The sequence below is a fragment of the Strigops habroptila genome, chromosome 20 (assembly GCF_004027225.2).
Source record: "Strigops habroptila isolate Jane chromosome 20, bStrHab1.2.pri, whole genome shotgun sequence".
NCBI classification, from domain to species: domain Eukaryota; kingdom Metazoa; phylum Chordata; class Aves; order Psittaciformes; family Psittacidae; genus Strigops; species Strigops habroptila.
In genome coordinates this window covers 2,853,766-2,866,132 of record NC_044296.2, presented here as the reverse complement: position 1 = coordinate 2,866,132, position 12,367 = coordinate 2,853,766, and the positions used below count along the sequence as shown (strand labels likewise).

At 54.6% G+C, this 12,367-nt stretch overlaps 1 protein-coding gene across 4 annotated transcripts in view; it reads left to right on the top strand.

Moving 5' to 3' along the window:
• LINGO3 (leucine rich repeat and Ig domain containing 3) overlaps window positions 1-9,330 on the top strand; it is a 39,046-nt gene extending 29,716 nt beyond the window's left edge. For all 4 annotated transcript variants that reach the window (XM_030509231.1, XM_030509230.1, XM_030509229.1 and 1 more), the window contains one exon: window positions 5,559-9,330. In XM_030509231.1, coding sequence (XP_030365091.1) covers window positions 5,593-7,410 — 1,818 coding nt within the window. In that variant the 5' untranslated portion in view covers window positions 5,559-5,592 and the 3' untranslated portion in view covers window positions 7,411-9,330. The remainder of the gene's footprint in view (window positions 1-5,558) is intronic.
• Window positions 9,331-12,367: the final 3,037 nt, after the last annotated feature.

Genomic DNA, 12,367 nt, shown 5'->3' with positions numbered 1-12,367 from the left:
AGAAAAGCAGATTGCGGCCAATCTGTGGCTGCCTGCACAGTATTGCCTGGGCCATGTGCTGAAGAATCATAAGGTTGTCTCTAAAAATAAGCAGTGGCTTCTTTTGAGTTGTCTCCTTGGCATCTGAGCTCATTAGGGAATCCTCGTTTCTGGGTTTTCACAGTATTTGTGAGGGCTGGGAATTTCCACATGGAAGGAAAGTGGTCGTGGCTGTTGAGGACTCAGGATGGGGTGGGAAGACAGCTCCATGAAGACGTCAGTCATGGTTTTTGCTGGGTAGAAAGGGTAAATCCTCCCTCTGCTGAAAGCTCACACAGTCTTCCTGCTCCAGCATCGTCTCGGCTGGCCCTGAGACCTGGGGCTGTTGAGCAGGGGTTGATGCGTGAGATGTAGCAGCTGCCAGTCACCAAAATAACTCCCTTCTAGAGAAGGTTTTCATGTTTTTCAAGCAATCCCTTTCAGTCATGCTTCGGGACACTTTCTGCAGTGACCCAGCAGGAGCTTGTCTTCTCACACAGTCATCTCTCCTTTCAGGCTTTCTCTCTCTATTTCTGCAAGTTGTCAGGAAAATCTGTTTCTGTTTGAGCAGCCTCAAGAGGGACACAAAGGTGTCTGTCAGGAGCACAGTCGCCACAGGTCCCAGCCCTGCTTCCATGGCTGTTGGGTGCAGTCACTTGACTGATGGTGCCCCGGGGAGCTGCTGAGTCAGGGAATTCTCCAGGCATGAACTTGGGACCCACCATCCGGAGCCTGCCGACTGTCCTCCTGCCACCATGGGTGTTCCACCACCAACCCAGCTGCTCGGTTCTCTCCCGTGCTCCTCCTGCCCCAGTCCAGTTTTGCAGGGCAATGAACTGACCCAGAAGAATGTGCTCTGGGTGCACCTAGAGCAGCAGAGCCAGGGAATTTGTTTCCCAGCTAGACTCTGATGGGATTAGGAATAACTCTCTGCTAGATAATTCTACATTAGGTCTGGTGATTGATTTTCTTTCTTCTTAGCCCCAGCTCTCTCCTCCTCTCCCTGTTTCAGCTGGATTATTCTTATGCTTGGCTTGCTAATTGCCCAATCTCTAGAGCCTCATCGGAACTAGGCACAGGCACATCACTGGCCTCCTCTGACCCTCCAAGTTTTCTGCCTTTTTTTTTATGCCTCAGCTCTGATTTAATCCCCTCCACTACCCAGCATAAGATGGGTTGTGTCTTCCAAGAGGGAGAAACATGCTGATGTAACCCCTGGACCCAGGGAAGGTCCTAGAGATGCCCCTTCCCCTCCTCCATGTCATGTCCAACCTCTCCGTGCACCCCGGTCTTTTCCAGGGCTTTTCCAAGCTCAGTGTGGCCACAAACCTGCTGGTTTTGCAGACTCAAGACAACAGATAAAATAAAGGTGCAGGAGCCACAGGTTTATTTTTGGGCGATGATACAAAAAACCCCAGAGATGCAGCACAGGTCACTTTTGGGATGTTCAGGGTGCGTTCAGGGTGCCTGTCCTCCACCCTAAGCCCATTCCAACAGCTCTGGGTGACTTGAGTCCCAGAAGAGCCATGGAGCATACTTGATACAGTATCCCCATTCCTGGTGATCAAGATCTCGTCTAGTTGATACCCCAGGATCGGGGACCACACAGAGCTTGTGCTGATGGTGAGTCCGAAACTTTCCCCAGAGCAATCCTGCTGAGCTGTACACGTATGTGTAGACAAGACTCTTAGTGACATGGTTTAGTGGTGGCCTTGGCAGTGCTGGGGTACAGGTTGGACTTGATGATCATAAAGGTCTTTTCCAACCAGAATGATTCTATGATTCTGTGAGCCAGGGGAAGCACAGAGGATGCTCGGCCACTCCATCCGCCTCCAAAACACAGCCCAGCGACAGCACAGGGGCTGATGGAGCGCTGGTGCCTGTGGTGATGCCGGCACAGCCCCAGTGAACACAGAGGTGCCACCGTCTGCGTGGCAGAGCTGTGATTGCTGCTGCCTCTGCTGAGCTGCTGGCACTGAGCCTGGCGCAGGCAGTGAGTGGGACACTTGACTGCCAGGGCAGGGCTGAGCAGCAAACGGGCCTCACTCAGGGTGTTTCCAGCAGCATTTGGCTGCCGTTGGTGTTTGTAGGACATGCCAAGTTTGGGACATGCTGGCACTGCCACCTCCCTGTGACCTGTGCATCAGGGCACCGATATTATCCCTCCATCAGTATTTTGAGGATGAGCCTTTCCAAAAGGCATGGGGGTCCCAGGATCACTCTTTGCATCATTTGCTCCCTCCCTACCTGGGGGCTTCCACCCTCCCCTGGGGTCCCATGCACCCCTGGAAAGATGGAGCACCATCCTGTATCCCAAGTGCATCCCCTGGGTGCTCCTGGCCTCCCCAGGCAGAGCCCATGAAGGAGGGGTGACAGGGGCTTGGCCTGGAGCAGCAGCAGTGGGTTGTTGAAGAAGGTCTCATCAGGACCATTTTGCATCCTGCAAGTCAACAGAATAAAACAAGACATTGCTTTGACTGAAGTATTTGTACTTGCACAATGTCAAAACAGGGGAACCTGGAAATGTCAACCTTGGCTTATTTTCTGGTCTTTATTCAGAAAATGGGAGAAAATGGCAGCTGAGGAGCAATTGTTCTTAAAGGAGCTGATTGTGCCAAGTGTGTGCACCAAAGCAGGAGTGGGGTGGAAGAGAACTTGCTCTCTCCTTTTCTCTACAACATGGTGGTGCAAGGGAGCAAAACCCCACCTGCACGCTGGGTCAGCTGGTGGCTGAAGATCCGAGAGCCGGGTGATTGAAGAGCACCGGTTCCTGCATGCTCTGACCTCTGCCTGCTGGGAAGCACCATGCTGCCGGTGGCTGGGACAAACTGGGCTCCGTGGCCACATGCCCTGCTGGGGAGGGAGGGGAGGAAGGGGCTGCTCCCAGGAGCTCAGAAGTGGTCAGAGGTGGTCTGCTCTGCTTCCCCCCTGCCATGCCACAGCCCCTCGGGTTTTCCCGGCTCCGTTCCCCAGCCCTGCATGCAGCAAGCGTGTTATTTTTAAAACTGAATTAAATGCGAGAAGAGCCTCAATCTGAGCCTTCAACTAGAGGCTTAATTGGCCTCACTCCCAAGGGACCAAGCTGCACTACTGGGGTAATGAGCTATTAATAAACAGCTCTGAGCTCCACTCTGCCTGGGCTGGATGGGGATCACATCCCCCTGGTTGTCACTGCAGGGGGCATGGGGTCTCTGCTGTTGGGGTAGTTTCTGTGGGGTGTCCTGGAGCTGGCAGAGACCCACAAGGTCAGAGCGGGAATCAGGCATCTTGGCTCATGAGAGCTCGTATCCGCCTGGGTTTGTTGGGAGGGGGCTCATGCAGTGGCTGTTATTCCCACCATGAGGTTTGCCGAGGGTGTCAGGGCTGTGCCTGGCTCCACCGGAGCACCCATGGGTGCGGGCTGTGGGGCAGCCGGGGTGGCCGATGCTCTGCTCCAGCTGCAGAGCGGGAAGGAGAGCCTGGGGCTGCGGCTCCCGCTCCCCATCTGCTGGGTAAAACAACGCCAGTGGGTTCGGACCTTTGCTTAGAGGATCAGGTGGCCAAAGTAGTAACCAAAAGTAGAGTAGGGTTACCCCGGGCTCATTCATAATGAACACAGCACAGAGCTGCCGTGCTCCGGGCTGCCAGGAGCACGGAGGTGAAAGGGACAGAGCCCCCCAGCCCTGGCGGGGACGCCATGTGGGCACAGGATGCAGCCAAGCATCGGAGACCATTAGCCTGGCAGTGGTGCCTGGGCATATTTGTTTAGTGTAGAGACACTAAATAAGAAGTGTTATGAGAAGCTGGGAGAGTTTTTTCCCTGTGAATTTGCAGGTCGTGCGTGGGCACATCCTTCCCATCCAGCCCTGTGGCAGGGCAGGAGTGGAGGCTTCTGAACTGAGGGGACCAAGCGAAGCCTCACCCCAGAGCCAGCTCAGGTTCCCAAGGCCACCAGACAGGCAGAGCCACTTGCAAAATTGGCATGTCTGTGAGCAGCCTTGTCGAAGGCAGAGGCTGCCAAGCAGCTGCAGAGCATGGGTCTCTGGTCCTCAGGTGGCATTTGGGGACCCCCAATTGCTGGACATGGGGGTTTGGGTGCAAGGGGTGAAGCCTGAGCAGCGCTGGAGAGAGGGTTGCATGGCTGGTGAGGAGGGAAGAAGGGGCTGGGATGCGTGACAGGAGCAGCAGTGGGGTCTCTGGTCCCACACTGCTGTCCCACAGCAAGGAAGGACGATGCTGCATCCACCCAGCTGCAAACCCCCTCCCTGTGGTTGTGTGAAAAATGGTAGCACCTCCCTCTTGGTTTGGTTTGTTGGAAGAGAAAGAGGAATGTGTCTTGCCCCACCACCCCCGTGGCCCTGTGTGCTCCCTCCTCCATAGTACCTTAGCACTGGGACAAGGATGGGGCATTCAGGTGGAAGTGGTGGCTTATCCTGTTCCCGCTGAGATCCTGCACCAGCAGTTCCTACCATGTCTCCTGGTGATGAGCAGCAGCTCCTCCTTTATCCCTCCATCACCCCCTAAAACAAGCACCAACCACCTTACATTTGGCCTTTCTAGAAGCTTTTGGGCAGTGAGGACAATCACCTTCGCATGGGTGGCTGGAGGGGCTGCCTCTGCCCTATGTACCCCCCAAATTGCCTTTGTTGGGCTCAGAAACACCCTGCACTGCCCCAGTCAAGCAGCTCTGCCACTTAATTAGGTTAATGACAGTGCTTCATTATGGAAAGGCAGCTAAGGACTTTGCAGGCCCTGGGAGGTGTGTTGCCAGGCAGCCCAGCAGATTTGGGGCACAGGAAACAGGGAAGCAGAGAAAAGGGAAAGCAGCAGTGAAGTGCTAATCCCTGGAAAGGAGGGCAGCCAGGCTCCACACAGGGTCACTGCTAATCCCTCATCTGGGAAGATTGTGCCTGCGGACGACTTAATCTCCACTCCAAGAGGGCAACACTGGGGACAGGGACAGGACAGGTCCTTAACGTGCAGTGCTGAGCATCCCCTTGTCCTGCGGGATCTCTCGGAGCCTGGGAAGGATCTGTGCCACTGGATGAGACCTGGAAGGGAGCGGAGGGAATGTGGTGTCCCACCCATGTCATGAGTTTGCAAGGCCTCTGGCTGCATCTCTTTGCTCCTACACTGCCCTGGAGGGTCTGTGTCCCCTGTTATCCCGGGGCACTCACGGTCCCCATGCCTGTGTGTGCACTGTCAGTAGTGCACAGCAGGCGTGAGCCAGGCAGGGGGCAGAGGCTGAGATGTGAGTCTGCTTCTGTGTCTCCTCTTGCAGGTCTCTCCCCCTGCCTCAGTTTCCCTGCTCTCCTAACAGCACGTGCAGGCAATGAGGCTCGTTTAGCCCAGCTTTGCACAGGGCACAATCCATTGGTCACACATTAGGTGCTGAGGGTCGTGGAGGGTTTCTTGGTGGGGACTGGGACTTTATCGTTACCATGGGCAGTGGTCTGGGAGAAGTTTTCCAATCTCAGCCCACATGGGTGTTCTAGGGCTGGGCAGGACTTTGTTGCCCTCCTGCAGGCTCACTGCTGACTCTGCATCTCTCTCTCTTCCAGGCACATGGGAGAATGGTCGTGAGCCCATAAGACCATGCTCTACACAATGAGATGTTGGCTCCTGGTTCTGGTCCTCCACCTTGTCCCGCTGAGCCCCCGGCGGGCAGCCGCCTGCCCTGCCCGCTGCGAGTGCGCCCCGCAGATCAAGTCGGTGGTGTGTCACCGCAAGCGGCTCACCTCCATCCCCGAGGGCATCCCCACCGAAACCAAGATCCTGGAGCTCAACAAGAACCGCATCCGCTGCCTGAACCCGGGGGACCTCTCCCCATACCCACTGCTGGAGGAGCTGGATTTTAGCGAGAACATCATTTCCAATGTGGAGCCAGGCGCCTTCAGCAACCTGTTCAACCTGCAGACCCTGCGGCTGCGGGGGAACCAGCTCAAGCTCATCCCTCCGGGGGTCTTCACCAAACTGACCAACCTCACCCTCCTGGACATCAGTGAGAACAAACTCGTCATCCTGCTGGACTACATGTTCCAGGACCTGCGAAACCTGAAGAGCCTGGAGGTGGGTGATAATGACTTGGTGTACATCTCCCAACGGGCCTTCTCGGGGCTGCTTGGCCTGGAGCAGTTGACCATCGAGAAGTGCAATCTAACCTCCATCTCAGCCGAGTCACTCTCCTACCTCCAGAACCTGGAGGTGCTGCGGCTCCGGCACCTCAGCATCTCTGCACTGGAGGACCAAAACTTCAAGAAGCTCTACAACCTCCTGCAGCTGGAGATCGACAACTGGCCACTGCTGGAAGACATATCCCCTACCAGCTTTCAGGGCCTGAACCTCACCTCTCTTTCCATCACCTACACTAATATCACAGCCGTGCCCGCCACTGCCTTGAGGAGCCTGGTGTACCTCCGGTACCTGAACCTGTCCTACAACCCCATTAGCACTGTGCTGAAGGGCTCCTTTAAAGACCTCATCCGGCTCCAGGAGCTCCACATCGTGGGTGCTCTCCTGGTGTCTGTGGAACCACAGGCTTTCTCTGGCCTGAGACAAATCCGGCTGCTCAACCTCTCCAGCAACTTTCTCTCCACACTGGAGGAGAGCACCTTCCACTCTGTCAACACGCTGGAGACGCTGCGGGTGGACAGGAACCCGCTGGCCTGCGACTGCCGCCTCCTTTGGATTCTGCAACGGCGAAAGACGCTCAACTTCGACGGGCAGCAGCCCATGTGCTCCTCACCACCCGAAATCCAGGGCAATGCCCTGCGTGACTTCCCGGACTCCGTGCTCTTTGAGTACTTCACCTGCCAGAAGCCCAAGATAAAGGATCGGAAGCTGCAGCATGTGACGGCCCGGGAAGGACAGTCCGTGTCCTTCCTTTGCCGGGCGGATGGGGAGCCAGACCCCTCCATTGCCTGGGTGTCCCCCCAGCACCGCATGATCACCACCCGCAGCACAGGGCGGGTGACCGTGCTGCCTGGGGGCACCTTGGAGATCCGCTTTGCCCAGATGCAGGACAGTGGCACCTACATTTGCATCGCCAGCAACGCCGGTGGCAATGACACCTACTTTGCCACCCTGACGGTGAAGGGGCGCCTGAATGACGGCTCGCACTATGCCAACCGGACTTTGTACCTCAGCGAGTTCAACGACACCTCTCACAATGACACGCAAGTCTTCTTGAAGTTTACGTTGGACCTCAAGACCATCCTGGTCTCCACGGCCATGGGCTGCATCACTTTCCTTGGCGTGGTGCTCTTCTGCTTCCTCCTCCTCTTTGTCTGGAGCCGGGGCCGGGGGCAGCACAAGAACAACTTCTCAGTGGAGTACTCCTTCCGCAAGGTGGATGGTCCCACCACCACCACCGGCCAAGGAGGAGCCAGGAAGTTCAACATGAAGATGATCTGAGCCTGTCCTGGTGGAGAACTGTTGTCTGCTGCGTGCCCATGGGCAGCAGGATGGGGCCGGGGTATGTGGGAGCACTGGTGATGTCCCAGGGCTGGCGATGGGACGTCGCTGTGCTGGGACATGGCCAGAGACATGCCGGAGACACTGCAGGCCAGAGAGTCAGAACCACATGGACCTCAGGGTTGGAGAGCAATGACCCCAGCCCTATGGTGAGCCCTCAGGGCACAATGGCTCAGGGGCCATCCCGGCCCCAGGGGCTCCCAATGTAGCCAACATCTTTGCTACCAACTATGCATTTCTCCAGCCAACAGATCAGCAGCATTTGGACCTGGGAAAAGAAACTGATTCCCTTTTTCTCCCCCTTTCCCTTTTTTTTTTTAAGAGACTCTGAAAAACTTTCCTGGTGGTTGTTTATGGTTCTTCTCTTTTCTTGTTGTTGGGTTTGGGGGTTTTTTTGGTCCAATGATTTATTTTTTTTTTTTTAATGAATTTCCAAGAGAAAAGTCTTCCGTGGCGATGCGGGACTGGGAGAGGCACTGGGGCAGGTTGTGCTGAGTTGGGGTGTCCCCCAGCCCCTTGGCAAAGCTGGATCCCCAAAGGCACATTCATGCCTGGAGACCTTCCCATTGGCAGATTAAAGACATGGCATCTGCAAACGTGGGTACCCAGGGATGCTCCTGCACAAGCAATAATAACCCACCCAAGGCTGGGCTCTGAAGAGGCAACAGCAAGAAAAAAAGGGGAAAAAAAGGCAAAATGAGGCCAAGGTCATTAAATCAGGAGGAGCAGCCTCAGGGTGGTGCAAGGCCCTGTCTTTGCATCCGCCCAAGCTGCCATGGGAGCAGCAGGGTGGGGAGTCAGGATTCCTGCAGTGCAAAAGGCACTTTTAGGTCCATTTTCCATGTCTTGCAAAGTCTGCAGCAGAGCAGGAGCTGGCTCGTCCTGTGCAGGAGGGACCGTACAGCCCAGGAAAGAAGAGAGAAAGGCTTGGAATGAGCAGCTCAGGAACCAACAACAAAAGCAAATACCAGGAGAAGGTCCCGGCTGGCACTTCCATCGTGTCCGCCCAGATCCTGCACCCTCCATTGCTGAGGACCACAGGTCGGTGTCCCTGGGCTCCACTCCCTGCTGCCAAGGGGATTGTTCCTGACTTCCCATTCCACCCCTGCCCAGGGCAACACTGGCTTTGGCTCAGGGATAGCATTTTGGGTGGGAGAAGGAGCAGAGCTGGCACAGATAGATAGAAAAGAAGAGCCTGGATGGGACCTAGACAGGTCAAGGAGCCTATCACTTCCTCCTCTTCCTCTTTCTTCTCCTCCCATGTGCACCCATGGGAGCTGCTGCAGATCTCACCTCTGGCCCCATTCCTGTGGGCATGTCTACCTACCTGATGCAGGGCTCTGGGAGCTGGAGAAGGCAGTTGCCCATCTTCTGCTGGGCATCCCTGGGCCTTGCGGGCTGCACTGGAGGCAGGAGCTCCCAAGGGGTCAGGGCTTTGCTGCAGAAGTAGCTGCTCAGATGATCCCCTGTTGCACCCATGGGAGCCCCAGTGGGGAGAGGGGTGATGGAGCCAATGGGCTCAGCACCCACCCTCCTCTCCAAGGTGCTCCCGCTGGTCGCTCCCAGGATCCAGCCTCAAACTGGGAGGGATGCTTCCCATCTCTCCCTTCGCATGCCCGGTGCTCCCCGCTCCCTGAGCCGTGCATGCCATGTCCCACCACGGTCCCACCCGCGTGCCCTTGTTTGGTGTCTGGGGTTTTTTAGCTGGGGAGGTTTGGGGGTGGGAAGGGGGTCAGGGATGGACCCTTGTGTCCAGGAGCAGAGGCAGGTTTGGGCAGTGCAGACCTGGCACCGTTTTATATGTACCGAGCATGTGAATTGTATTTGCGGGGAAAAGAGAAAAAAGAAAAGGGGACTTTTGTGGCTTGTTTGGTTTTTTCCCCACATTTGTTCTCCATGTGCCTCAAGTAAGAAAAGCCAAAACGAGCAGACAAAGCCCGAGCAGGGCTGAGAGCAAGCGTGGAGCTGGGCAGAACCTGGAAAGGGCAGTTGGAGTCACTTGCACCACATGCAGGATTCGTGCTTTTGTGCTCTCCTGCCCTGTGCAAGCCAAGGGAGTCCCAGGATTCAGGCAGACGTTAAAGCCCTGGAGTTCTGCTGGGATGTGCAGCCCATCAGCTGGTCATCACCACCATCAGCTCCACAAACCCCTTAATAAACCAGCTTTCAGAGGGTCCTGAAGTCCCTATTAATAACTAGTAAATGATTAATGTGCATATGTTAACAAAATGCTGCTGCTATTAATCTATTATTAATTATTAATAGGGTGTTTATAAGGATGCACTTAAGCTGGAGGGTGCAAAGCGAGCACCTCCCCTCCTGCTTGCAGAGAAATTGGGGTTGGAGGGTTACAAGGATTCACGTACACAAAGGATTGTGCACACACAGGCATGTACACACACACATGTACACACACACACATGTACACACACACACACTCACAGAGCCAAACCCCTCTGATGAGACTGGAAAACAGGGCTACGCCTCCCCAACTCCCAAATTTCCCTCCGTGCCTGGCCTGCCCCATACCAACCCCAATCCCAGCTTTCCCAGCATGGGACTGGGCTGAGGACTGGGAGACTGAGGGGTGGTTGGAAGCAAAGAAACACTTCAATCTGTAGGAGAAAGGGACCCTGGGCCAGTTCCCAGTTTCTTCATCCCAAAACTCCACACCCCACTGCTCCCCATGGACCAGGGAGACTCCAGCACCTGCCTCACCAGTACAACAGAGGGTGGTTGCAAAATGACTGGGTGCTGCCAGTGCCCTGCACCTCCTGCAGCCACCATGGCAAGAGCTGTCATAGGAGTAAAAGAGGAAATTGGGGTTTTTTCTCATTTCCTGCATGAAAAAATACCACATGGCACAAGAGCACCCAGGAGGTGAAGGGTTGGGGTTACAGATTACACCAGTGCTGAAGAGTCTGGGTGCACTGTGGCCTCGGGGACACCCATAGGAGCCAGGGCTGAGCCCACCCGCTCCCTCAGCAGCATCTGAGGGATGAGAGTTGCCAGGACCGAAGATGCTGAGGAACCAGCTCAGGTGGTTTCGGTGTCCTTTGTGCCCACACAGGCCCAGCAATGCCACAGATATCACCCTGACCTACCTGGAGCCAGGCACGAGCATCCCTGCAGCAGCCACACACTGAGAATAATGTTGGAGGGGGAAGAAAACACCAAAAAATAGAGACAATTAGAAAAAAAAGCAATTTTCCAGTGGGTGCATTTAAAGAGCATATCTCCCACTGGGAAGAGAAACTAATTTCCTTACAAATTAAAAAGATTTCAGCTAAATAAAACTCCCCTGCATCAGTTCTCCAAATCCCACCCTGTGCAGCTCAGGGCAGGGCAATGGGCTTGACAACCCCTGGACCACAGACTGCAGTTGCCATCACTGTCCTGCTGCTGCTTTATCCCCCTGGACAGGACAAGGAACCCACCCATGGATTCAGGGGTGCCCTGATGCTTGGAGGAGAAAATCAGCATTTGCTTACCAGTTCTGCAGGGCTTAGCAGTGTAAAATCACAGTCCTTTTTAAGGGCTTGGGGTGCTTTTAAACTTGGCATTGTCTCCTTTATTCTATTAAGAGGCATCAGGAAATTTGCAGCTAATATTCCTGCAAAAGGCAATTCCTGCTTGCCCACTGCAGAGCTCCTGGGGGCTCATGCCCCCTCTCTCTAGATTGGTAGGGTCACATTCATTGCATTAATTCTGCAGTTTTATTCCTAAGGGTCTCTGGTAGATCTTGAAGGTAACATTACTCATTAGGGAAAAATATTGATTCTTCTAACGATTTACTGTTGCTTAAAGCAGTTTGTAGTACAGCCATTAACATAAATGACTTACTGGGATGAGGGATAAACATACACTGACCCCATTGCTGAGCACCATCAATAAGCCCAGGATCCTGCTGAATCTTAAATGCTCCATTTATATTCATAGAATCACAAACTGGTTTGTGTTGGACTGTACCTTAAAGCTCATCCAGTTCCAACCCTCTGCCTCAGCACCCTCACAGGGAAGAGCTTCTGCCTAAGAGCTCATCTCAGTCTCCCCTCTGGCAGGTTAAAGCCATCCCTAGGTGACATGTTGAGGGATCAACACAAAGCTGGGCAGTGATGGGCCAGGCAGCAGCATGGGAAGGACCAGTGCAGGGTGTCATCTCCCAAAGCCTTGCACATCCTCCCTGAGCTGGTGCCAGATTCAAACATGACTCAGCCCCAACACATATTTTTATCAGCTCTAGCACACGGCCTCAGCACCGCAGAAACAGCCCCCAGCAAACACCTTGGCCCAACAGACACAAACCTACCAGCTTGCTTGGGGCTGGCTAGGAAACACAGATTGCAAAATACACAGCCAGGAAGCTGTGGAGAAGGGTGGTCTCCTCTCAGGGGATGGCTTCAGACTCACAGGCACCCACTGAGCCCCAAACCAGCCCCCTAAAGCCCTGGAGAGGTGCCTGGTCCCACAGGCATTGCATAGTCCAGCTCAAATGGTGAGAATACAGTGGATGTTTCCACCTTCTTCATGCAAATCCACGTCCCCCAAAGCCTGCTCATCCCCAGGAGAAATCCCTGAAGATGGCTTCCCGCAGAGGGTCTCAGCCACCCACCCAGGCTCATTGCTAACCAGTGCCATGACCTATTTGCTGATTAGTTCAAAGGCTGAATAGAAGGGAGGGAGGTATTGAAATATTTTGGGGTGTTTCAAAGTGTTAAAAGAGTGCCTTTATCCTAGAGGGGACATACACAGATGGGGGGGGGGCGATCAGCAGTTGAGTTATGTCACTTTGTGCTCCCTCAGCACCCGTAAAGCCTTGGGATGAAAACAAAAGTGGTTTCTAACAACTGTGCTCCTCTCATGCAACGGCTGCAGGAAACCCCAGCAAAACCAATGA